We start from the raw sequence: 26,933 nt of genomic DNA on the forward strand, positions 1-26,933 counted from the left end.
TAATAGAACTTACCATAAATATTTAAACGTGCAGAATGTTGAACACGACCAGCTCGATTTTCTGCAATGCAAGAATACTCTCCACCATCCTCTACCATGACATGAGTGATATTAACGTGACTGATAACATCGCCGTGAACTGTGATATATTGACCAATCATAAATCTGCAAATAAAAAGAAAGTTGTTTAGTGACGGAAAATTATGGATCAATTAGAGAATTCAAATTCGTAATTACGTAAGTAAGTGTCCCAAAACAAGAAATGTTGGGGATTTTAAGTACAATTTTTAACCGAACTAGCTGTACATAATGCAAAAATGTTTATAAAACAAATTATATAAACATTTTATCAACAACAGGGGTAACTTAATTTTAAATACTTCATTAAAGCGCAATTCGGTTTATACAAATACTCGTAGAAGGAAAGCAAAAATTGGGACACAGCATTGTATTCCATAGCAGTTTCCAGTCCATTGAATGTGAACTTAGCGGTTAAGATCGCCTGAAATCGTTAACTACACGCAGAAAAATATATGTTAGAAATATATTGGGTCCAAACAAATATTTGTTTGGGACTGATTGCAAACAAATATATATTTGCAAAATTTTGTAACATATCTCAATTTTATATGTTTAGGTACCAACATATTTTTTATGTTAGAACATATTTTTAATGGGTGGAGAGAGGATGTTTGTCAAAGAGAGTAACAACCGTGCTCTCGCGGCTGCGGAATGCTGTTTTATAATAAAGAGCAGTATGTATGTATAATAGAAGACGTAGAAGCGAAAAGGGGGCTTTGGTGCTTTGGTGGCGTGTATACGCCAAGTATTGTTGTTGTTAACCAACGTATGGTATAAATTATCTTGTTCTTTTCTTTCAGTTTTTTTAAATACCATCGTGGAGTTAAGACGGTGAAGTGAGTGAATAAATCAGTGTTTTGTTTTTTCTTAAAGAAACGGTGCTTTTTAGTAAATTAAATGCCCAATACATTTTATAATTGAATCGAAAAGGTGAGTGGAATTATTTTCTTGGACAAGGAGGAAATCGGATTTAATATTGGTAATTATGTACATACATAATATGTATATTTGAAATATCGTACATCCATCGAGGCTGATCCGCTGCGAAAGATTTGATAAACGACACAGGTGATGGATTAAATTTCCCACAACGTTTGATCAGGAAAGGTATAATGAGAACTGCTCGAAAACCGTTCAAGCGAATGAGTCGTGGTTTTAATTGTGCGAGGACCGTTTATGCGCTGAAGTTAATCTATCAATGAGTTCCTGTTATTGTTTTTTTTTTTTTTTTTTTTTTTGCGTCACGTTTGATCAGAGGAAGTATGACCAGAACTGCGCGAATACCGTTCAAACGAAAAAGTTCAAGCGTAAAACTCCAGATATTGTAATTTATCAACGAGGAACTGTGATTCAAGATAATGATTCCATGCCGGCCCTTTGTGTAAAATGAAAAGCAGCGAGTGTGCTGAATACGCATCGAAAATCGCTAAAGTATTCATAGACCGAACAAATGCGAATTAATGATATTTCTGTTGTAAGAGGAATTGCAAAAGAAAAAGCCTTTGAAAACATTTGTCTTAATGATTACCTGATGTTTGCTGAAGTTTGGAGGCTATGAGTATGCCAAGTTGACAGCCTAACAGAACCCGAGTTGATGTGAAAATAATAAAACAGCAAAAATCACGCAACAACAAAATCCTTTGGTGGAATTTTTCATGGTACCGAGAAAAATCTCTACAGAAGAAATGCGATGGCAATTATGGACAACAGAACGTGTGGTAGCCGACGTCTAGTGGAGAAGAGAAATTGACTCCAAGGTTACCGGCTATTGCTGTGTGCAATGACCGGTCAAATGGAGAAGAAGACAAAGGAAAATGTGTTTTTTCTTTTCAAGAGATTAAGGAGAACTGTAGTTCTGAATCAAACTGAAGTTATGAATCGGAGAAGGTGTCTCCGGTGAGTTAAAATCGAAGCTTTTCAATTCAAGTGGAATTGAATGTCATCAAATGTTAAAGAAAATCTGTTAAGAAGTGGACAATTTGGTATTGTCCGAAATTGTGAGAACGCAGTTGGGATTGCCATTCCAATTGTATTGTATCTACACAGGAATTCGTGTCTGGTTATTATAACAAGTAAACCAATGTAAAATCCAAAAATGTAAATCCATTACATATATTTCACACCTAAAGAGGAGCGTTCAACGATGTTTCTAAAAATATATATATATTTTTTTCTTTTTAAAAGTGTGACTTTTTACAAATTATTTCATTCAGTTTTTCTTTTATTAAAGTGAGTTATGTATTTCTTTGGAATTTTGTATGTACCTATGTGTCTGTTGTAGCTTTGCCTTTCAATGTGTACTTATATGATAGAGATAGCCAGTGAGCTCTTACTGAGAGCAAGTGAGCATGCATTTCAATGTGTTTATACCATATTTCAAATATAAATATGTATGTATGTAATTACCAGTATTAAATGCTATTTATTCCTTGTCCAATATAATAATTCCATTTACCTTTTCGATTCAATTACACTGTGTGTAATTTTTTGAGTTATGTTTTATTAACCACATTCTGACTCCACAATGTGATAGAACGCCAAAAATGAGAAGACACGTGTCTCGTCGTTTTCCCCTTTCTCATCAACTTTCGCGGCTATATGCCTCCAAAGGTTTGATGCTTTGCTGTAAAAAGGGTCAATTAGTAAGGACTTTATCTTCCAAACCGTTAGGAGATTTGAATTTATCTCGGAGGCAAAGTTGTAACTCTTGTCTTAAATAACAAAAATTGTGAACACATATAACCCATCAAAATTCATCTACAAGGTCAAAATCGCCATGGTCAAATTTCTTTTAAAATTTTTCTCAAGGTTTGTTATACAGCTATCAAACCGATCAAATTTGAAGCAAACAACCAATTTCAAAAATGTACCTCAGATCTCAATAAACATCTGTCTAGAATATACGAACCCTGAAGGAACAGGTCTTAATGGTCAAAATAGCAAAACAAATGCGATTTTTATCCTCTTTTCTCGGCTTCTGCTCCATAGATATTAAACCTTTCAAAATTCAAGAAAACAATCAAACACATTAGTGTAGCAAAGGCTTCAATAAACAACTTTCTGGAATATACGAAATGTCTATAAACGGTTCTTAATAAAATAAAATAAAATAAATAAAAAATAATAAAATAAAATAGCAAAAATCTTTTAAAAATATCACATTTTTATAGTTTTTTCTCCGACTCTGGTCCAAAGATACGCAACCGCCCAAAAATTAATTAATTAAAATAAAAAATAATTAATTAATATACCTTAGATTTACAAACATGTTTCTAAAACAAATTAAGATTCTAGGAACGATTCTTCAAGCCTAAAATTAGATTAATTTAGATCATTCCTTCATGTTCAGGTCCGTAAATAACAAACCTTTCAAATTTCCGTGAGTTTTTAATGGTTTGCTATTTCCATACCTGAATGTTAAAAAAAAATTAATTGTTCGTGTATTTCAGCCCTAAGAAACATTCCTAGAATCGTCATATGTTCTAAAAAGTTGTTTATTGAAATCTTAGGTACCTTTTTTGTGATTTTTGGGCGGTTGTGTATCTTTGGACCAGAGTCGGAGAAAAAAGTATAAATATTTGATATTTTCAAAAGATTTTTGCTATTTTTACCATTAAGAACCGTTCATAGACATTTCGTATTTTCCAGAAAGTTGTTTATTGAAGCCTTTGCTACACTAATGTGTTTGATTGTTTTCTTGAATTTTGAACGGTTTATCATCTATTGAGCAGAAGCCGAGACAAGAGGATAAAAATTTTTTTGCTATTTTGACCATTAAGACCTGTTCCTTCAGGGTTCGTATATTCTAGAAAGATGTTTATTGAGATCTGAGGTACATTTTTGAAGTTGGTTGTTTGCTTCTAATTTTGTCGGTTTGATAGCTGTATAACAAAACTTGAGAAAAATTTTAAAAGAAATTTGAACATGGCGATTTTGACCTTGCAGATGAAATTTGATGGGTTATATGTGTTGACAATTTTTGTTCCTTACGACAAGAGCTACAACTTTGCATCTGAAATAAATTCAAATTTCCTAACGGTTTGGAGGATATAGTCCTGACTAATTGACCCTTTTTACATTAAAGCATCAAACCTTTGGAGGCCTATAAACGCGAATGTTAATGAGATAGGTAAAACGGCGAGACACGTGTCTTCTCATTTTGGTGTTCTGCGGTGTTAGAACAGGGTTAATAATTTTCGTGATGCACAGTGTTATAAAATGTATTGGGCGTTTAATTTACTAAAAAGCATCATTTCTTTAAGAAAAAACAAAACACTGATTTATTCACTCACTTTACCTTCTGTACTCTACGATGGTATTTAAAAAACTGAAGAAAAAAGAAGTAGATTATTCATACCGCTTTTTCCTTTCCTCTTCTCTTGCTACGTTGGTTAACAACAACAAAACAAGAAACACCCGTGTTTGACGCATACACGCCACCAAAGCCCATTTTTTCGCTTCTACGTCTTCTATTATACCATACCAACAGCTCTTTATTATAAAACAGATTCCGCAGCCGCGAGAGCACTGTTGTTACTCTCTTTGACAAACATCTTCTCTTCACCCATTAAAAATAAGTTCTAGCATAAAAAATAAGTTGGTACCCAAACATATAAAATTGAGATATGTTACAAAATGTTGCAAACATATATTTGTTTGGAGCCAAACAAATTATGTTTGGATCCAAACATATTTCCCCCATATAACGATACCTCCCGTTTTTCGATATTTTGAGGGTTTTAATTGCATTTTGACTGAATTACCTGTAACTTGATATTTGAGATTCCCTGTAGTCTCGTAACTTCTCCACTAAGAATTGTAAATATTGGTCCATGTTTTGGAATAGCCTCCATATAACAACGGTACCTTCCGATTTTCTGTATTTTGAGAGTTTTGTCTATGTTTTTTGACTGAACTACTTGTAATTTGATATTTGATAATCCCTTCACTAAGAAATTTAACCACTGAAAATGTTCAACATAGTTCCATGTTTAGGTAGAGCTCCCATATAACAATACCTACCGATTTTCGATATCTTGAGGGTTTTAGCTAAATTTTTTGACTGAACTACCCGTAGCCTTATATTTTAGACTCCCTTAGTCACGAAACTTCTCTACCAATAATTTTAAACGTATATGCAGTGTAGGTATAACCCCCATATTTTGACAGAATAACCCTTACACGACATTTGAGATTCCCCACAGCCACGAAAGGTTTTAGCTACATTTTCTTGCTGATCTAACCGCAATTTGAAAACTGAGATTCCCTGCAGTCACGAAACTCCTATACCAATGCTTTTGTACTGTCCCAACAACATAAGTTCAATGGTGGAACTGTTACTATTTTGATACTTATCCCTTATTATATTTCCATACAGGGTAATTAATAAAAGGACAGCCCCTAGCAACATTGAATTATTCCAAGGGAATGGAGTGTAATTAATAAGATATTAATAAATGTGTATTACTTTGCAGTACATTCCGTCACTTCCCTTTACCCAATTGTGACACCATATACTGCAATGATGATTCCTAAGAAGTAATTGGAAACTTAATACAGTGTTGAAAGAATAATGCTATACTTGATTTTTGGGCCCTTTGTTACTACCCTTGATCTGATATATTATATTTATTATTATAAAAAATAAATGTAAATATTCATAGCATATCGATTTCGATATTCACCGAATTAAATTAAAAAAACTACTTTTCTTTAATGCAACAACATTTCACACGGTGCTGCAGTGGTATTTTCAACTCCAAACAAAGTTTATCCCTAATGTACAACATATGTACATATGAATATATTATGACAAAGTGATGCATATTGCCTTGTTGTCTGGTATACATGTATTATCTTTTGTTTGCTATGTGATTGAAAAGCTTTTAAGACTAATACGAGTTTATGTTCTATGTGATACAATGTCATTAGCAAAGTCCAATGCAACCTTCAGCTCAAGCCCTTAACATGGCATTCAGTGTAGGTATTATGTTATTTTCTTATACATTATATGTATTATATGTATATATGTACATATGTAGTTTGTAACATATCTATGTCTGATTATCAACATATTCTCATCTCCGACATTAAGTAAGATATTTTGCTGTGATTAATACAAAAACATACGACAATGTCATGGTATATCAGACACAGATGATTACAAAGAAGAATATACAAAATGATACACGTACAGTAATCCAAGGGGAAGTTCACTCCTTACACGTTCGGTAATTAATTTGAAATGCATTGTTTTTTACCATTATTTTTTTGTTTTTTTTCTGTTTCTTCTACAGGGAAATCGTGAACATGAACATAGTGAATGTGAGTAATGGAAAAATAAACATATGGACACTCATTGAATCAGGTTAGAATTATTTGTGAACCTATATTATTTTCAGTCTATTTTGATACGTGCTAGAGTTATCGAGCTTAAGAACTGATTCGATTGTATAAAATTTTAAAATGTAAATCCTAGAAATTATCAACAATTTTTATTATACTTGTATTACGGTGTTTAATTAATCTTCTAGGTATATATTGTCTATAGGAACGATATGAAAAACTCTGCAGAATGGTTCCCCCTGGTTAGATGTCTATTAAAAATTAAATTTTATTTATTATTGACTAGCAAATCCGCTTTGCTTGTTATCCCTTTAATACTTTACAATTAACAAATTTGTATTTTTTACCTCATTTCTTCGGATCTATTGAGGATTTGAAATTATCAGCAAATCTGATCTATAATCTTTAATTTCTCAAAGGGGCTTTGTCAGATTTTTCCGCCCAGTGATGCTCCCTGTTGCTTATCTTTATCCTAACGAGATCTTTTTATACCCTCCACCATATGGAGGGTATAATTAAATTTGCCATTCCGTTTGTAACACATCGAAATATTCGTCGGAGACCCTGTAAGGTATATATATTATTGATCAGCATAAAATTCTATGTCGATTTAACCATGTTCGTCCGTCTGTCTGTTAAAATCAAGATATGTACATCTCGCAATTTTAAAGATAGAGAGTCAATATTTGGTACAGACGTTTTCATTACTTGCAGGATGGTTGGTATTGAAAACGGTGATGATATATCGGTCCACATTTTGATATAGCCCCCATAGAACGGTACCTCCCGATATTCGGTATTTTGAAGGTTTTAACTACATTATCCACCAAAATGTTTGAAATTTGTTAATTAGTCTTCATTGAGGACATAAAACGTTCCACCTGAAATTTGTTGGCATAGGTCCGCGCCTTCATATAGCCCCCTCCCCAAATACCTCCCGATATTTGGTATTTTGAAGGTTTTAGATTCATTATCCCACCAAAATGGTTGAAATTTGGTAGTTAGTCTTCGTGGAGGATATAAAACATTCCACCTGAAATTTGTTGGTATAAGTCCAAATGTTCATATAGCCCCCATAAGCCTTGCTGCGGCGGCGGAGCAAAGTACTTTCGTAGATGAAAGGAAACGAATTATTCCATTCTCTTTCAATTTAATTTTCGTGGAGGGTATAAAAACTTCGGTCCGGCCGAACTTAACGTTTTCTTACTTGTTTTCTAATACTTTTATAAACAACTAGCAAAGTCGAATTCTTCCGCTTATATTATGAAATTTTTAGAAAGTGTTCAGAAATGACAGTTGTGAGATTCTCTAACTGATGTTACCGATAGAAGTCTGTAAAATTCAAATGCTTATGTTTTCGACAACTAACGAAATTTTGCGGTAAGTTAGCAACCATAATAAAGTAACAATAAAAAAGTATCAGTCGGCTTTGGCGACAGCCTATTTGAATTAAAACTTTCATCTACTGTTATATCGAATGTATTTAGAATCTTTTCAGAATTTTGTGGCCTTTTTTGGATATTTGAACTTGCCGACAAAAATGTGGATTCGAATAGAAGTTCAAAAGTGTTGCGGAGGAAGGACTTGAAGGAATGGGCCGACATAGTCCATTATGGAAGTGGATTTTATTTTGGGTGTCATATCTTTTCGATAGATTTTGCGCCCACTAGTTAAAACTTTTGGACCAGTATGCCAGGAAGCATGAACTAGTTCACGGAAAACATAACATCGCTGAAAACAAGACCACAACGAACAGCATCGGTATACATTTCCAAAGGATCTTTGAACGGACCCTAAACTGCACTTAGGCACAAATATTGAAGTTTTGTGGTGGAGGTACCCTAAGAAGAGGACGGATATGGACCATTTTAGAAGTTAAACTGAATTTGGATAAAAATATTAGGAGATCTAAGTCTGTACCAAATTGGTTGCACCGTTCAAGAGTGCATACCATTTTAGTGACATTTTTTTTAAATATTGGGGGAAGTATCGGAAGTTGTGGACGGATATTATCCATCTTCGAACTGAAACTACGTTTGGACCAAATATGACGAAGGCCAAATTTTGGAACAATCGGTTTATCAATTCGACAGTTATCGTGCTATCCAGCCACTACATATGGTGCCATAGGGTGTTTTTACACCTTTTGGGCTCACTTTGCTCTTGAAGCAATTTGAAATGGAAGGTGCTTACACCTGGCAAGTTTTTGCGGATTCTGAAACTACAATGTTCATAGATGAGAAAAATCAAAAAACCAAAAAAATCACCGGAGCGCTTTTTAAATAAATCGCGATTCAAGTTGACATTTTTAGGGGTTTTTTAGGTTTTCACAATTTTGCTTGGAAACCGCAATTCCTATCGAAATGGGACTGACAAAAATGTTGTAGCTATGAAAATGCTCTACAAGATTGGCCTTTATGACAGTTTCGTAGATTTTACCGTTATTAAGATATAGAAGTTCAAATTGGGGCAATGCATTGACTGTATCGCCACCTTATATAGCAATGTCATACATGGTCGCCTTAACTAACTTTAAGCGAAAACCGCTTACACCTGGAAAGTTTTTGCGGATTTTGAAACAGCAATGTTCATAGGCGAGAAAAAATGCGAAAACAAGAAATAATCGCTGGAGGGATTTTTAAATAAATAGCGGTCAAGATTCACATTTTTAGCTTTATTTTAGGTTTTCGCGATTTTGCTTGGGATCCGCAAGTCCAATCGAAATGAGGCTAAAGAAAATGTTGTAGCTGTGAAAATTCTCTAGAGGATTGACCGTTATGATTTGTTTCCAGGTTTTACCATTTTTGAGATATATAGATGTTTGTCACATTTTTTGCATTTTTGTTAGGTTTTCACGATTTGCTTGAAAACGGCAAGTTTCATCGAAATGGCACAAGTGAAAATCTTATAGCTGTGAACATTCTCTACAAAATTGGCTTTCGTAATTTTTTCCTAGGTTTTACCATTTTCGAGACATATAAGTCGAAGTTGGAAAATTGCAGTCATGACACTGTTTTATAAGGAGACGATACAGTCAATGCATTGTCCCAATTTGAAATTCTTTATCTCAATAACGGTAAAACCTGTGAAATTATCATAAATGTCAATCTTGTAGAAAATTTTCATAGCTACAACATTTTCTTCCGTCCCATTTCAATAGGAATTGCGGTTTCCAAGCAAAATTGTGAAAACCTAAAAAACCGCTAAAAATGTCAACTTGAATCGCGATTTATTTAAAAAGCGGTCCGGTAATTTTTTGTTTTTTTGATTCTTTTCATCTATGAACATTGTAGTTCCAAAATCCACAAAAACTTCCCAGGTGTAAGCACCTTCCATTTGAAGTTGTTTCAAGAGCACCGTGGGCTGTTTTCTCATGAAGTATGGACTTACTTGTGAAAAAACGTTTACAGTCGTAATTGAGGCAGCTAATGCAAATTGCATCAACAAAAATCAAAGTGATTCCAGAGCAGGTCTTAAAGTTAACTTATCCGAAATTTTGTGTGAGAGGTACCCAAAGGAGTGGATGTGTAAAGTATGGACAAAATCAGTCACTCAATTCAAGAGTTATTGTGTGCACAATTTTTCCGAACATTTTTGAACTTTTGTGGGGAGGTACCTGAAGGAGTGCACCGATATGGCTTATCTTCGAACTTAAACTAAGTTCGGACAAAATATTACGAAGTCTAAATTTTGGACCTACTCGGTAGATCCATTCGAGAGTTATCTTGCCCTCCAACCTCTAAACATTTTGTCATTAGGGTCTTTGCGTCTTTCAGGCTATTTTTCTCAGGAAATATGGTGTTGGGGGGCAGTGAATACAAGTTGTTACAACAAAAATCAAAGCCATTCGAGAGCAGGCCCTAAACTAAACTTTTCCGAACACACCAAGCACTGCCTTATCTGTTTGCGCAAGTACCCATGCTTCGGAGCAATACATTAGCACGGTCAGTATCAGAGTTTTGTATAGTGTTATTTTTATTTGACGAGATGTGGCTTTGTTTTTAAATTGCTTACTTAAACCATAGTAGCATCTGTTGGCCAGTACAATTCTTCTTCTTATTTCACAACTGATGTTGTTTGTTGTGTTTGTGGCAGTGTCGAGGTAGACGAAGTCTTTAACTACCTCAAAATTATAGGTACCAATTTCAACAGTTGGTCCAAGCTCTGTGGACGCTTTGCGCGTCGACACCATCAATTTGGTCTTTTCGCCGTTTACCGCCAGACCCACTTTCGCAGATTCTCCTTCGACCTTCCCAAAGGTATCAGTTACTTCCTTTACTGATCGTCCCATGATGTCTATGTCATCAACATAAGCTAGTAACATGTGGCTATTGGTGTTAATTGTGTCATTTTGACATTTGCATCTCGTATTACCTTTTCCAGCAAAATGTTGAATAGGTCACACGAAAGGCTGTCTCCTTGTCTGAAACCCCTTTGGTACTGAACTGTTCGGAGAGGTTCTTTCCAATTTTAACTGATGACCTAGTGTCAGTTAAAGTCATCTTACAAAGCCGGATGAGCTTTGCGGGGATACCAAATTCAGACATTGCATGGAATACCTTTGATCGGAGGGGACTGTCGAAAGCTGCTTTATAATCGACAAAAAGGTAATATGTGTCGATCTGCATCTCTTGGGTCTTCTCAACGATTTGCTGCAGGGTAAATATCTGGTCAATGGTGGACTTGCCAGGTCTAAATCCGCATTGGTATGGTCCAATTATTTCGTTGACCATGGGCTTTAGTCGTTTGCACAATATCCCTGACACTATCTTATAGGCAATAGGGAGAAGACTTATGCCCCTATAGTTGGAGCATAAAGTCTTATCTCCTTTCTTGTGGACGGGACACAGGATGCTCATGTTCCAATCGTAGGGTACGCGTTCATCCTGCCAGATGGTGCTAACTAGCTGATGCATACACCGTATCAGCGCGTCGCCTCCGGTTTTAAACAGCTCGGTTGGTAAACCATTGGCTCCTGCTGCTTTATTATTCTTCAGCCGGTTGATGGCTGTTTTTACCTCATCTTGGCCGGGTGGTATACATTCTTACCATCTTCTGGGATTGGATCTGTGGTATCATCGTCTTTGCTACTATTGGATACCAGCAGATTAGAAAAATGTTCCTTCCATATCCTGAGCACGCTATCTGTATCTGTTACCAGATTACCTTGCTGGTCTCTACAGAAGGATGTGCCTGTACCAAAGCCATCTGTTTGATGTTTCACTCTTTGGTAGAATTTTCGGACTTCATTCTGGCTCCAGTACATCTCGATTTTTTCACACTCCCGCTTTTCCATTTCTCTCTTTTTCTTGCGGAAAAGACGTTTCTCTTCTCTCCTTTTCTCCCGATATCTCTCTAGTGCGCTACGCGTTGCTACTGATTGTAAAGTAGCTCTATATGCCGCATTTTTCTCTTCGGTAGCAGCACGACACTCCTGGTCATACCATGAATTCCTTTGTGGAGGTCTCTGGAATCCAAGTATGGATTTTGAGCCTGTTTGCATGGAGTGGGCAATATGTTGCCATTGTGTTGTTATGTTATCGGGACAAGGAGTGCTCTCATTAAGCAATTGGGCTAGTTGAGTGGAATATGCTGTGGCTATCTGTTGTGTTTGCAGCCTATCGATGTCCAACTTCCGCATTGTGTCTGTTCGTGCTTTATTTGCAACGTTTAGACGGGTACGTATCTTTGCTGCAACAAGGTAGTGGTCCGAATCAATGTTTGGGCCTCGGAACGATCGTACATCCAACACGCTCGATGAATGTCTTCCATCTATCACAACATGATCAATTTGATTACTTGTTCTTTGATCTGGAGACAGCCAGGTGCCCTTATGAATATCGAGATGATTAAATCTGGTACTGCTAACTACTATGTTTTTTGCAGCTGCAAAGTCTATCAGCCTCATACCATTGTCAGATGTTTCACTGTGGAGACTGAATTTCCCGACTGTTGGGCCAAAGATATTCTCCTTTCCAATTTTGGCATTAAAATCGCCTAGAATGATTTTAATGTCATGGGCAGGGCAACGGTCGTATGTTTCTTCTAAGCGCTCGTAAAATATATCTTTGGTCTGTTCGTCCATTTCTTCAGTGGGAGCATGAGCGCAAATGAAGCTGATTTTGAAGAAATTAGCTTTTATTCAAATTGCAGCAAGTCTTTCATTCACTGGGGTGAAGCTGGACACCCATATATATTTTCGGCCGATTTCACGTATTTTCTGTACCAAACACGCTATATATGTATGTCCGATTTTGATGAAATTTTGAATGTGTGACTGAATTCGGTCTAGAAATAAATGTGCCAAATTATATCGAAATCGGTTCAGATTTGGATATAGCTCCCATATATATTTTCGGCCGATTTCACGTTTTTGCTGCACCAAACACGCTAAGTGTGACTGAATTCGGTCTAGAAATAAATGTGCCAAATAATATCGAAATCGGTTCAGATTTGGATATAGCTCCCATATATATTTTCGCCCGATTTCACGTATTTTCTGTATCAAACACGCTATATATGTCCGATGTCGATAAAATTTGGAAAGTTTGACTGAATTCGGTTTAGAAATAAATGTGCTAAATTATATCGAAATTGGTTCAGATCTGGATATAGCTCCCATATATGTTTTCGGCCGATTTCGAGTATTTGCTGCACCAAACACGCTAAGTGTGACTAAATTCGGTCTGGAAATAAATGTGCCAAATTATATCGAAATCGGGTATGATTTGGATATAGCTCCCATATATATTTAACATATTCACAGTGGTGTAGGGTATCATATAGTCGGCCCTGCCCGACTTTGATCCTTTCCTTACTGGTTTTATGATAATATACTCTCGAACCAAGGTACATAATCCTGGTTGTAGATTGACTCATATGACGACGTACATACATACTTACATATGTATGTATGTATATTTTATTTTAATCATTACAGTTTCATATGTACATAAATGTATGGATGTATAATGATATTTTCCGCCACGAAAGCTTTTATTATACATTCGTAGAATTCACTGTGCTTTTTGTGAATTCATAGTCCCCAGTGTAAGCAACTGGAATGGTAGCAGCTTGTGTTTTCTATTTGTTCCAAGGTAAGCGACATTACCCTAGATTAATCAGTTTTTTTTTTTGTGTAATGAACAAAATAGCATAGCATACAAACATAACTCTGTCTGTGAGTATTGTAATTAAAAAACTTTAGTTATTGTCAAGTTTAAACAAAAAACTCTGAACTAAAAAAAATACATAAAAACGAGGAGTACATATCAAAAGTCTATTTACATAAAACAAGTAAATGTAGTTATGTTAGGGTTGGACGAACGAACCATTTATACGCTCTACCATAAAGAGAATACAAACAATTTGATAAGAAAGTACGATCAACAAAATATTGCCAAAAATCTGTTTTAATGTAGATAACGAAAATTTTATTGGACCCATTTTGGCGATTTTTATATCCTCCACCATAAAATGGAGGATAGATATGTTATTTGTAACATGTCGAAATATTTGTCGGAGACTCTATAACCGAGTAAAAATTCGGATCCATTATTCATTACGTAACCCATTACAAAGTAATGTAAACAAGCTTCTTTTCCCATTACAAGTAATCTGAAAAGTAATGGGATACTTCTTAAAAAAATTACAATAACTATAAACTGAGTGCGACATGGCCTTGTAAAAACAATGGGGAAGAAAGAGGGTTTGCGAGTAGTTACGGCTGCCAAAAATCCCTTACAATACCCATGATTTTGGGAGGACTTTTTTTGCTGGAAAGGTACATATGTACATTTTTGATAATAATTGTAACTCAATACAACATGTCTCTCTGTATATTTTTTTAGTTAGAGCTGTAGATTATCGGCCTTGGAAGTGAGCTATATAGGTCCATCTGCTATAGAATGGAAGCTTCTCGTTTCCGATATTTTAAAGGTTTTAGTCGCACTAAAGCTAACGTTTTAGTGTAACCCTCATTAGAAGAGGTACCATCCGATTTTCGGTATTTTTAAGCTTTTATTTAGATGATTCATTTTTATACCCTCTACTATAAAATGCTGCTGAGGTATAAATATAAACATATCGGTCTGTCCGTCTGTGGAAATCTTTCTAGCGTCCGAACTTACTTGCTGAATACAATTTTGGTCAAAGGTATTGTAGGTCGGCAGAACTGTATGGTATTCACTTGAGAACTGAATTGGTTTTAAGTAGGTATTTTGAGTTTCCAGATGCTAAAAAAGATTTCTCACAAATATTATTTTTAGATGTAGGTCCATGTTTTGGTGTAGCTCGCATAGACGTAATATATGATCGAAAATTATGTCCACGTTTTTGAATAGCCTCCATATAACTGTGCCGGCCGATTTCAGTTACTATTAAATTTTTACGGTACCGGGCGGTACCGTCCCAGCAAAACATCTTCAAAACTGCGTCATTTTTCGAATTTTGGAAAATGGATTAACGATTATTGTACGAACCGAACACTAACTAAACTGATGATCAAATAAATACAGCTTGGGAATTATATGAATGGTCATCAGAGCCGAATAATCCACCAAATATTAAAGAAATATTTTTTTCAGAAGATGATTATTTAAACACCAAAAAGGATTTGAATTTTAAATATGGAATGGCTAAAAGTATCGCGGGCACAAAAAACTTAATTCAGCAATACCCACAAATTCTGGAGCACTAATTGCTAAACCATTGTTAAAATCGCAGAATGAAGAAGTTTTTAAGATGTTTAAGATAAATTCCTAAATAAAACAACAAAACAAATGTTAAAAAATGTAATTCTGTATTTTTTTTTTTTTTTTGGTAAAATAACAAATATTTCGCACTGGTATAAAGGGAAAATGGTATTCACAATTTTTAAGAAATTTAGGAAAAATAGTAATCATTCGAATCCCACTACCAAATAGGACTTAAAATTGTTGTAATTGATCGTAGTTTCCCTGAAGGAAATGTCAATAGTGTATATATACTGACTTACTACTGACATTGTCAACAGTACTACTGACAAACTGTAGACAACTCATGTAATTTCCTATAGACATTTTGTATGAACGGGTCATTCGAAAGTCAGTACTGACATTGGAACTAGTAAGTCAGTAGTAAGTCAGTAGTTGCTGAGGAACCATGTGTTGACATTGGAGGTAGTGAATCAGTATAGACATTGAAGGTAGTTGGTCTGTTCTAGTACTGCAAGAATCTACTAATTTCTACTATTTTTTCTATAACATAAAGGAAAAATTGTTATCGTAGTAAAAATTTGTACATTCTTGCAGGTTCTGGAACAGAGCAAGTAAGTCAGTAGAGACATTGGAAGTAGTGAGTCAATAGAGACATTGAAGGTAGTGAGTGAGTCAATAGTACATAAAGGGTCATATGGAGACATTGGTACCAAATTTTTTACTATTATGTTTTTTGGATTATGGAATTTTTTATAGATTAAAAAGCTATATAGTGTGCTTAATAAGACGATGAACTTACATATACTTTTGTTTAAATAGTACATTTTATTAAAGAAAAACATATAATTATGAAAATACTAAAAAAATCCTTTTTATCTTTATAAAGGGCTAAACCCAGGATTCCACATAAGCACAAAATTGGTAAATAAAGTCAATATTTTCAAGGCTGTCTAACCAACAATAAAAAAATCGTGTGATTTATCTGCTTAAAATATTTCTTCTGCTGCACTAAACGTTTCATCAGGAGATTCGCTGAATATTGATATAGCATCTAGGAATTGAAATGAATAAACATGTATAAATAAGCATAAATAAACAAAATGTCCTTAAATTTGCTTACACATTACATTTGTATAAACATTGGAAAAATCTCGCAATCGATTTTGCCAAAAAAACCTTCAACCTTTTAACTCCTTATTATGCCGTGTCCAAATATCAGATGTAAGTTGCGTTCATCATTTCCAGCGATACGGGACAATATATTGGTCAGGCTCCACAATATTCCCTAAAGATTGCATAAAATGTCTAGTTGTCGAAGTTTCAACACAAATGTTGTCAGCCGCCTCAGAATTTTTATTTTGATATAGAATTGTCTATTTTTTCACTTTTCTGTTATTTTCCTTTCCTACGTTCCTTTGCTCATACTTGTTGTTATTAAAATTATATATTTTATTGATTTTTCACAAAAATAAAAACTTTTTTTTAACGAACCGCCAAAATTATTTTACGCCAAACAATTAAGAAAATGAAGAAAAAATAAGAAGATGCTTTGTTTGGCTATCAGTTTTCAATATAAACAATGCTTCTTCTTAGTAAGGTAAAAGTACCAATTGTTGACAACCTGTTGACTTTGCCACCATAATAGTAGACAAAGTGGTGACATGTCGACACATGTCCCCACGCTACCTACAGGGTTAATACAAAAAAATTTCAAGAAAATCGAAGGGGTCAATTATTGTTAAAAATTGATTTTAAATAGTAAATCACGAAAATTGCATCCAAGCCCACCGTGGGAAATTTGTTTCTATTTTTTATTAAATAGTTGATAAAACAAAAAAAAAACATACAAATAAAGATTTTTTCAAATTGGACCAATAATAAAGAAGTTATAAGTATTTCTTTGCATATGGTTTTGACAGAATTCGACTTTTTCAAGGCGCGATATCTCTGGAAAATATACTGAAATGTTTTGCTGATGAGCAGCATCACTACAACAAAAAATAAAGGAAATCAAAAACCTCATTTTAAAGAAGTGGGCGATTTCACTCAGAAATCCCCATACATATGCATTAGGCAAGGGGCGATTTGAAAACCTTAATGGGCCCTTCGCGTTTCTGATTCCTGGGATTGAACTGAGCAAAAAAGTCTACTGGACCATATGTCCACGATGAAAATCGAGCCTCCCGATTTTGACTTTAAGTTTTTTATCTACGTTTTTTTGACATCTTGGTATATAACAGCCAAATCATTGACATTTTCGAGCCAACACAGAGACATTAATTTTAGCCAAGGCAGTAATTAAGAACTCTCTAATACATCGCAAAAGCATTGGAACGCTTTTTCAGGCAGTTTTGGTCTTGAGAAGGTGCAAACTTTTCGAAAAATGTCGATAAATGGCACTGTGCTACAAAAGTTGACCAGAAAAATATTCAAGCGTTCTGATGCAAAATTCCATCGTGTTGGGATCCATGGAGAATGAAAATGCCTTTAGTTCGTTTGGGTCACTTCGTTTTATTTTTTTATAACGGTAAAAGTAGTGAAAATCTGGGTTTCTTACATATTCAAATTTAAACTGGCATATCTTCTTTTTCACAACGGATTTTAATTAAAGTCAAAATCGGGAGGCTCGATTTTCATCGTGGACATATGGTCCAGTAGACTTTTTTGCTCAGTTCAATCCCAGGAATCAGAAACGCGAAGGGCTCATTAAGGTTTTTTTCCTTCCACACAAATCGCCCCGGCCTAATATGCATTCTTCCGAATGAATTGAGATAGTGTTCTGAAATTTTTTAGAGACGTGTCTTTTTTATACCCTCAGCATTTATGCTAACGAGGGTATATACACTTTCATACGGGCAAAATGTGCCTCATCGAAGTAATGGTTTTAGACCCCAAGTATGTTTGGACGAAATGTGTTTCAGACAATTTGGAGTCGATTGAGCAATGTCCGTCCGTCTGTCTGTCTGGCTGGCTGGAGCGCACGATAACTCTCGAACGGATAAACCGATTCGGTTCAAATCTTGGCTTTCGTAATATTTTACACAAACTTAGTTTAAGTTCGAAGATGGGCTATTTCGGTCCACTCCTTCCGGTACCTCCCCCACAAAAGTTCGAAAATGTTCGGAAAATTTGTGCGCACGATAACTTTTGAAGGGAGTAACCGATTTGGTCCATACTATGCCCATCGTGAAATGTATACCTGACTTAGATAAGACTTCAATATGGACTCAATCGGTTAACTCTTTCGGGTACCTCCCACACAAAATTTCGGAAAAGTTCAGTTTAGAGCTATCTCTCGAATCACTTTGATTTTTGTGTTAGCAACTTTTATTCACTGCCCTCCATACGACGGTACAAGTTTCATCAGGGGCAAGTCCATACTTCCTGAGAAAATAGCCTGAAAGTTGCAAAAAACCCCTATGACACCGTGTGAGGTGGTTGGAGCGCAAGATAACTCTCGAACGGATCTGCCGATTCGGTCCAAAATTTGGCTTTAGTAATATTTTGTCCAAACATAGTTTAAGTTTGAAGATAAGCCATATCGGTCCACTCCATCAGGTACCTCCCCCAAAAAGTTCAAAAATATCCGGAAAATTGTTCGTACGGTAACTCTTGAAGGGAGTGACCGAATTGGTCTATACTTTATACATCCTAATGTATTTACCAGATATAGATCAGGTTTAAATATGGACTATATTTGTCCACTCCATCCGGTACCTCCCACACAAAATTTCGGATAAGTTCACTTTAAGACCTGACATCGAATCACTTTGATTTTTGTTGAAGCAACTTGCATTCGATGCCTCAATTACGATGGTAAACGTTTTTTAGGGGCAAGACCATACTTCTTGAGCAAACAGCCCGAAGAGTGAACAAACCCCCTATGGCACCATATGTAGTGACTGGAGATTCACTTCCATAACTGTCAATGTCGATCCATTCCTTTTAGTATCTCCTCCGCAAAACTTTTGAACTTTTAATCCTAATCAACATTTTTGTCCGTTCAAACGCCCAAATTTTTTAAAACCCCCTACGTACATACGTATTTTGGAAAAAAACATTGTTTCAATATACACATGCTGAGGGTATAACTCCGTCGGCAAAGCCGATTGATACTTTTTTACTTGTTACTTTTAAACTTCGCCACCGAAAAATTATGGACGCAGTTCCAGGTTTCATTATAGCCATCATATAACGGTACCATCCGATTTCGGGTATTTTGTATATTTTTAGCTACGTTTTCAGACCGATTTAGCTCTGATTTGGTTCCAAGTGCCCAAGTAACTTCGCTACCTAACATTGTGGGCAAAAAGGAAACTTATTACTTCATATGGTGGATGGTATAAAAAGTTCGGCCCGGCTGAACTTAAAGCTTTTTATACGCTCTACCATATGGAGGGTATAATTAAATTTGTCATTCTGTTTGTAACACATCGAAATATTCGTATGAGACCCTATAAAGTATATATATTATTAATCAGCATATGTCGCACAATAGTTCAGGAATCGATTTTCCTGGCCAAAAATCAAAATTTTGTTTTGTAAAAGATATTTAATTTCTATATGGGATTCGATAGTAAACATATTGAAACTAAGGAAACCAATAAATTAGGTAAAAATATTGGAATGTATGGGCGTGGTGTGCCCCTAAAGACGAACATTTTCACCATTTTTGTGAAATACGTAATTTTTGCAAATTTCTGGAGAAAGGCGTAGCTATTTCTCGGGAACTATAACAGATATTGTTTTCGTTGTTTATTTGGAAGGTAGGTAGGATTGTGGCCCTTAAAAATCGTTTTAGTAAATGACCGTAACGTCTACACAACATGAGCTACTTTATTTTTACTTAGGTACTAAATTTTATGAAATTCCAAATTTAGTGGACTAGAACTTTTGTGGAACAACTTAGAACAAAGCCCTGTTTTCACAGAAAGATGCCCAAAAGTCTCCTCTTTTAGTCCATATATACTTTTGTACCCGTCCCGTCCGTCCGTTTAACACTTTTTTTCAATTTATTGAAATTACATGGGTAAAAATGTGGGTTTTTCCACACTGTTTCCATATGAATTACAGCTTTTTGACAAAATTCACTTTTTTTTTGAGTATATGAGTTTTTATACGAGTTATATAAGTTTTATGAAAACACAAGGAGTATTTTTTTAATTTTTGAAAAAATTAAATTTTGTTGTAAAAATTTTCTTACAAATTTTCGAAAAAAAAATTTTTCGGCATTATTTTCGAATTTTTGTTTTCGTTTTTTTAGTAATTTTTTTGTTTATTTGTTGGTGTTTGGCCATCTTTAATACTTAGGAAGATATAAAAACCACAAAAACACTCATATTTTGATGAAAAATTGTTAAAAACACTCAAAAGTTTAACTTTGACCTTGAATTTCTCTGCAACTGCCAGACCGAATTTGACCACTTATAATTCGTCTCAAAGCTGATTGTGTTATCTGTCTAAAAAAAAAGAATTATGAAAATGTCTCTATCCGTTCAAAAGTTGCAGAATTTTGACCAGGAAAAACCGATTCTGAACCACTGTGTGTTGCTTTAAACATGTCCGTCCGTCTGTCTGTCTGTTGAAATCAAGATACATCTCGCAATTTAAAGATAGAGAGTCAATATTTGGTTAATAAGTTTTTATTACTTGTAGGATGGTTGGTATTGAAAATGGGATATATCTGTTCACTTTTTGATATAGCCCCATAGAACGGTACCTCCCGATATTCGGTATTTTGAAGGTTTTAGCTGCATTATCCCACCAAAACAGTTGAAATTTGTTACTTAGTCTTCGTTGAGGATATAAAACGTTCCACCTGAAATTTGTTGGTATAGGTCCACGCCTTAATATAGCCCCATAGAACGGTACCTTCCGATATTCGGTATTTTGAAGGTTTTAGCTTCATTATCCTACCAAATTGGTTGACATTTGGTAATTAGTCTTCGTCGAAATAAGCCTTGGCGCGGCGGCGGAGCTAAGTACCTTCGTAGATGAAAGGAAACTAATTGCTCCATTATCTTTCAATTTAATTTTGGTGGAGGGTATAAAAAGTTCGGTCCGGCCGAACTTAGCGTTTTCTTGCCTGTTTTAATTGTTCTATATATGTTAAGCTACTTTGCCGAAATATGTCCTGCATAAATTAAAATATGTACCAAAAATTAAATATATGGTCAATTTCATCCGCCAAATACAATCCTGCGAAAAATTGCCAAATAGGCGGCAATAATTGACTGACATCACGGATGAGGGTCAAGTCAGGTTCCGATTTTAAATGCCATGAGGGACACATCGCTGAATTGGTGTACCTTTTCGAATTGTATATAACAAAGTTGGTCTGCGACAAATATTTCGCGGGGTTACATGAAGTTTCGGCAAATCAATCTTATAATACCCTTTACACATTATGGGATACGGAATAGTATTCTATAGTATTGTGAAGCTAAATAATGTAGAACAATTTCCATTAAAGACTTCACAATTGTGCCAATTTTTATGAATTTGTGAATTATAAAATAAATATGTACGAGTATGTATGTCAATTGTTTTCGTTTTTCTTGCAGCTGTTTGTATTCTAAAATGACATTTTATTTTGTTACCCATAAAATATGTGCAGTGTAAATATTTATTTAAAGTAAAATATGTTTTTGTAAAACTCGGCGAATATGCTCAAAAAATCCAGAGTAGAATTTGCACAAATATTTGTATATTGAAATAATAATAAAAATTTTGTTTTTTTTTTTTTTGTTATTCAACGTATTTTTTGATAGCTGTACATATTTAGTTTTGTTGTAGCTTTTTGCTGTTGATGTTTATTTAGTTTCTGTTGCTGTGCTGTTTTTTTTTTCATTTTGTTCAGAGGAAAAACTTCAACTAAAAGTTCAATTACCTTCCGTTTGATGGTAGTGGGAAACCGTCCAGTGTCCATGAAATTTGTGGCGTTGGATTTCCGGCTGCTGAACATTTCAAACTTACTGCCGGACCCGGCTGTAATGTTTGCTCAATAAAACTGTACAGTAAAACGGGTGGGGCATCTGTAAATAGAAAAAAGAGAGAGAATGAAAACAAACAAATAAAACAAAACAAATAAAGCGCCAATGAACAGTAGCTGTACTACAATGAAAAATACAATGCATGGGAGAAAAAGCTACATTAACACCAGCACCATAGCTAGCAACTAATGGATGTAAGCTAAATTAATGGTGAGATTACCTCCTAATTGTAGTTCAGCAGTTGCTTGAAATGTATCACCCTCTGGTCGTCGAACCACGCATTGATACATGCCACGATTTTCACGTCCCACACGTGGTACAATTAGGGTGTCCTCAATGCGACCAGACGATGGTAGTTGACGGCCATCTTTGTACCAAAGAATATTCTGCATGCCCACCGGACTGCCATTACTGGTGACGAGACAACGAAACTCCGCCGTTCCGCCCATATGAACACTAAGAATATTTGGTTGTATTTCGACTTGAATTGGTGTTGCCACGGAAAGGCGTAATTCGGCACTAGCCTCACCACCCACATTGCTGGCTGTACATTTGTAAACACAGAATCTTCACCGGTTACAGCTTCAATTGCCAAAATAGGTCCCAGCAAACGAATACGTGGACCACTGAGAACAGGTAAAGGGCCGGGTCCATTGTGTGTATACCAACTGAAATGATAAGGAAATAAGAATTTGTAAGAAAATATTGAAGATACTGATTAAACTGTGAGAAGCTGTGTGAAACGTGTAAATTGGGGAGATGAGATTACGATTTTTTCTCCAAAAAAAAAAAAAAAAACTTTCCTGTTGAGTTAGGAAATAATAAAATGTTTCTTAATAATGACTAAAATAATATTTGTCTTCACCTATGATAAAAATTAGACATTGATCATATAAATTGATCATAGAAAAACAGCTTAATGACAGGATCTGTAGTTCGACTGCAGCAGATGTTCAATATAAAGGTCAGCATACACCCAAGTTAAGCATCATGCGCTGCATCATAGTCTTTACATTGTCATGCTCCATGGGACTGAATCACCAAACTTCGAATAATTTTTTGTGGAGGATTTGATGAAACGAGATTAAGGAAATATATGGCTAACGGGACTACGTGCAGTTTCTCTTCCACCTCACTCACGTATTCCGATACTTCACTGAGAGGAATGATATCCCTTTTCTCGTGTCATTCTAACCCTTCTTGCATTTATTCTGATGTCTAAAAAATCGGCGTAAATTTTGTTCATTTACGTCTTATTCATGTGGTGATCCTGGGTTCAGTATCCAATTATACCGCGCTGAAGATTTTAAAGTACTATCTGTAGCTCTGACATACTTGAAAAGCAATGAATTCCCAATCAGCAATCGCAAAAATTCGCTAATTAGCATTACCGATGCCAATGTTGGGAGCGTGCGAGTTTTAAAAATCCTCTCACTAAGATTCATCCTCTCTAATTGTTTATACCCTCCACCATAGTACGGAGGGTATATTAAGCTTGTTTTTATATCCTCCACCATAGTATGACGAGTATATTGAGCTTGTTTTTCCGTTTGTAACGCATTAAAATAATCATTTGTGACCATATAAAGTATATATATTCTTGCTCAGGATAATACCCTGAGTCGATATAGTCATGTCCGTCTGTCAGCCTGTTGTAATCAGTCTAGCGCCCGCAATATATGAGCTAGAAAGCTATATTTTGGCGCCCAAATGTCTTTTTTCCATAGGCAGCAGTTCGAAGATGGGCTATATCAGCCCACGGTTTGGTATAGCCCCCATATAAGGGTACTTCCCGATTTCCAGTATTTTCAAGCTGCATTTTTCCCCCGAACTACCTGTAAATTAGCATTTGAGGTTCCCAGAGGTCACAAAATATCCCCATCAAAAAAAATTTAAATAGGTCCATGTTTCGACATAGTCCCATATAACGGTACCTCCCGATTTTCTGTATTTTGATGATTTAAGCTAATTTTTTGACCAAGCTACCTGTAATTTAACATTTGAGGTTCCCAGAGGTCGCAAAATATCTCCACCAAAAATGTTCAACATAGGTCCATATATCGGTATAGCCCATATTACGGTACCTCCCGATATTCGGTAATTTGGGGGGTTTAGCAACATTTTTTGACCGAACTGCCGGTAACTTAACGTTTGTGGCACCCATTGTCTCAAAATATCTCCACCAAAAAATTTAAAAGTAGGTCCACGTTTCGGCATAACCCCATATAACAGTACCTCCAGATTGTCTTTTTTCCATAATCAGGCAGTTCGAAGATGGGCTATATCAGGTCACGGTTTGCCCCATAGACCCATATAAGGGTACCTCCCGATTTCCGGTATTTCAAGGGTTTTAGCTACAGTTTTTGTCCGGGTGCAACCGTGGAGCAATGGTATGCACACCCGCCTTGCACGATAAAATCGTGGGTTCGATTCCCTGGTCAGTCAACAGCAAAACATTTTTCAATGGTGGCAAAATATCCCTCGGTAATGTTGGCGACATTTCCTGAGTATTTCAGCCTTGTAAAACTTCTCTACAAGTGGTGTCTTAGACACGCTGTTCGGACTCGGCGATAAACAGTAGGTCCCATATCATCATTTGAGAGAAGTCTCCCCTGTCCCTTCTGTGATGGTTTGTGGAACAATTATTTTGCCCGAACTGCGTGTAACTTTGCATTTGAGGTTCTTAGAAATCACAAAACATCCCCACCAAAAACCGGTACCTCCTCATAACCTCCACACAACACATCTCCACCATTAACGGTCAACATAGGTCCACGTTTTGTTATAGCCCCCATATAACGGTACCTCCCGATTTTCGGTATTTTGAGGATTTTAGCTACTTTTTTGACAGAAGTACCTGCAGTTTGAGGTTTGTTGCTTCCAGTTGTCACAAAACTACTCTACAAAACATTTTTTACGGAACTACATGTAATTGACCCAATGGTGTTTGTTAGTTCACCTATCGGGCGCATCCCCACGGTCGGATAGGGGAGGCGGATGATCGCACTAATTTTTTCTAGATCTAGGGAATTTACTTTGTGACTAAACCTGTTCCGGAAATCCCAGTTAAGGAGCATTGCAAAGCTCACAACACATAAGAAACAGCTGTCTGGGGCTCAACGGCGCAAGTTCAGGAAGCAACGGACAATCAAAAAACTAAATCGCAAGGTGCTCCCAAAGGGATCATGAACACTCCTTCCACTTCTTCGAAAATGGCGAAGAGAATCAGATCTCCCGAAGAGCAGAACACTGCAAAGCCGACAAAGAAGAAAAAGAGCTCCACATCTCCAAACGTTTCGAGTGGACCGCGTCAAGAACAACGCAAAGGAAACTGTTCCGAGAATCCTTTGGCATAGGGCGACAAAGTCAACTCGAACGTGAAGACGGTGTGCCCAGCCGCAGAATCGACTGCAGTGTCTGGGGATTCTGCTAAGAAATCCCGGACCCGGCAGAAGGGAGTTGCGGAGAATGGTAGAGAGCCGCCATCTTACGTCAAGGTAGCCAAGAAACGCTATAGGGACGAACTCAACTATGCAGTGGTCGATACCGATAGAGGTTCCGTAAAGCTAACCCAAAGACAATCTTCCAGCAATTGAGGAAATGGTCGAGAATAAAATATTGGATTACATAATGAATGGAGGTGATCCAAATTATCAGCAGCGGGTTCAAAGGGGACGTGATGGTGTTCCAATTTGCTCAGCATGCAAACGTTGCCTCCCTCAAGGATATTATCTGCAGCAGAATACCTCACTGGAAAACGTCAAACTCAAATTTGTGAGAAAGACCAAATTCCTCAACTAACCCAAATTCCTCACCTCAAGTTCGAGAAGGAACGCTTGCTCGACGGTAATCGGCGTAAACAAGGAAGGCAAAACAAACAGCAAAGAAGTTTTACCTCCTAGCAAAAATGAAAATGAGTCGATGCTGTAATCACCGACCCCCAAGAAGCCCGTTTACTGGAGGACCAATGATTGAGGTCATTTATATAAACCTCCATCAGAATGAGAGGGCAACCATGGACTGATGGAACAAATATATAATATATAATTGTTCAACAAACATCCCAGCCGGGACAAGGTAGACTTCTCTCATATTAATGAGTGCACGCCGATTCATATTAGCTCAATGATATGGGACCTCCTCTTAATAGCCGAGTCCGAACATGGCTGAAAATACTTAGGAAATGTCACCAACATTACTGAGGAGAATTTTGCCACCGTTGAAAATTTGATGTTGCCTGGCCTGGGAATCGGACCCACGACCTTCTACGTACAAGATGGGCGTGTATACCATTACACCACGGTGGCACACATGGAGCAAATTAATACAGGTAAAATCCATATTGAGTTGATCCAGGAACATTGGACTATTCAGAACAAGATCTCTGGACTAAACCATATAAACAACCAACTGTTTTATGCAAATACGGGGTCTCGACCGATAACCTGTATAATACGCCGCAAAAACTTATGTTTTATTTTCTCTCGTGGTTCGACGGAACTCTAGCACAAATGCCGACTGGATACTATTGTTGTTATACAAACAGCTCCATGCGTTGTCCATGTGGGACAACGTGACTGGGTCTTTTTATTAAAAAAAACAGAGACTGAAATATCTCTTCGTTTGCCAGACCATAATGCCTACTTATCCCTATGAAATAGGGAGGAAATAGGGAAAACCACAAAAATCCAATGGAGAGACCCAAATGGGGAAAAAAACTAAAAATCTAGGTTTACAAGTCACCACTGTTTATAAGCTTATCAGCACAAAATTAATTGTGCAGATAACAGCATGTGCAGGGCATGCAGTGAAGATGAAA

The 26,933-nt window shown here is 36.2% G+C and overlaps 1 protein-coding gene across 1 annotated transcript in view; it reads right to left on the bottom strand.

Moving 5' to 3' along the window:
- The window catches only part of LOC141388198 (cell adhesion molecule Dscam2-like), a 145,230-nt gene extending 122,579 nt beyond the window's left edge, over positions 1-22,651 (bottom strand). Inside the window, exons 1-3 of the mRNA XM_073958222.1 lie at positions 22,335-22,651; positions 22,012-22,156; positions 14-165 (exon numbers count right to left, since the gene is read on the bottom strand). Of these exons, the coding sequence (XP_073814323.1) occupies positions 14-165; positions 22,012-22,156; positions 22,335-22,563 (526 nt within the window). The 5' untranslated portion in view covers positions 22,564-22,651. The remainder of the gene's footprint in view (positions 1-13; positions 166-22,011; positions 22,157-22,334) is intronic.
- Between the last annotated feature and the right edge of the window lie 4,282 nt (positions 22,652-26,933).

Source organism: Musca autumnalis, unplaced genomic scaffold (assembly GCF_047663935.1).
Source record: "Musca autumnalis isolate F117 unplaced genomic scaffold, ASM4766393v1 scaffold_71, whole genome shotgun sequence".
Classification (NCBI taxonomy): Eukaryota; Metazoa; Arthropoda; class Insecta; order Diptera; family Muscidae; genus Musca; species Musca autumnalis.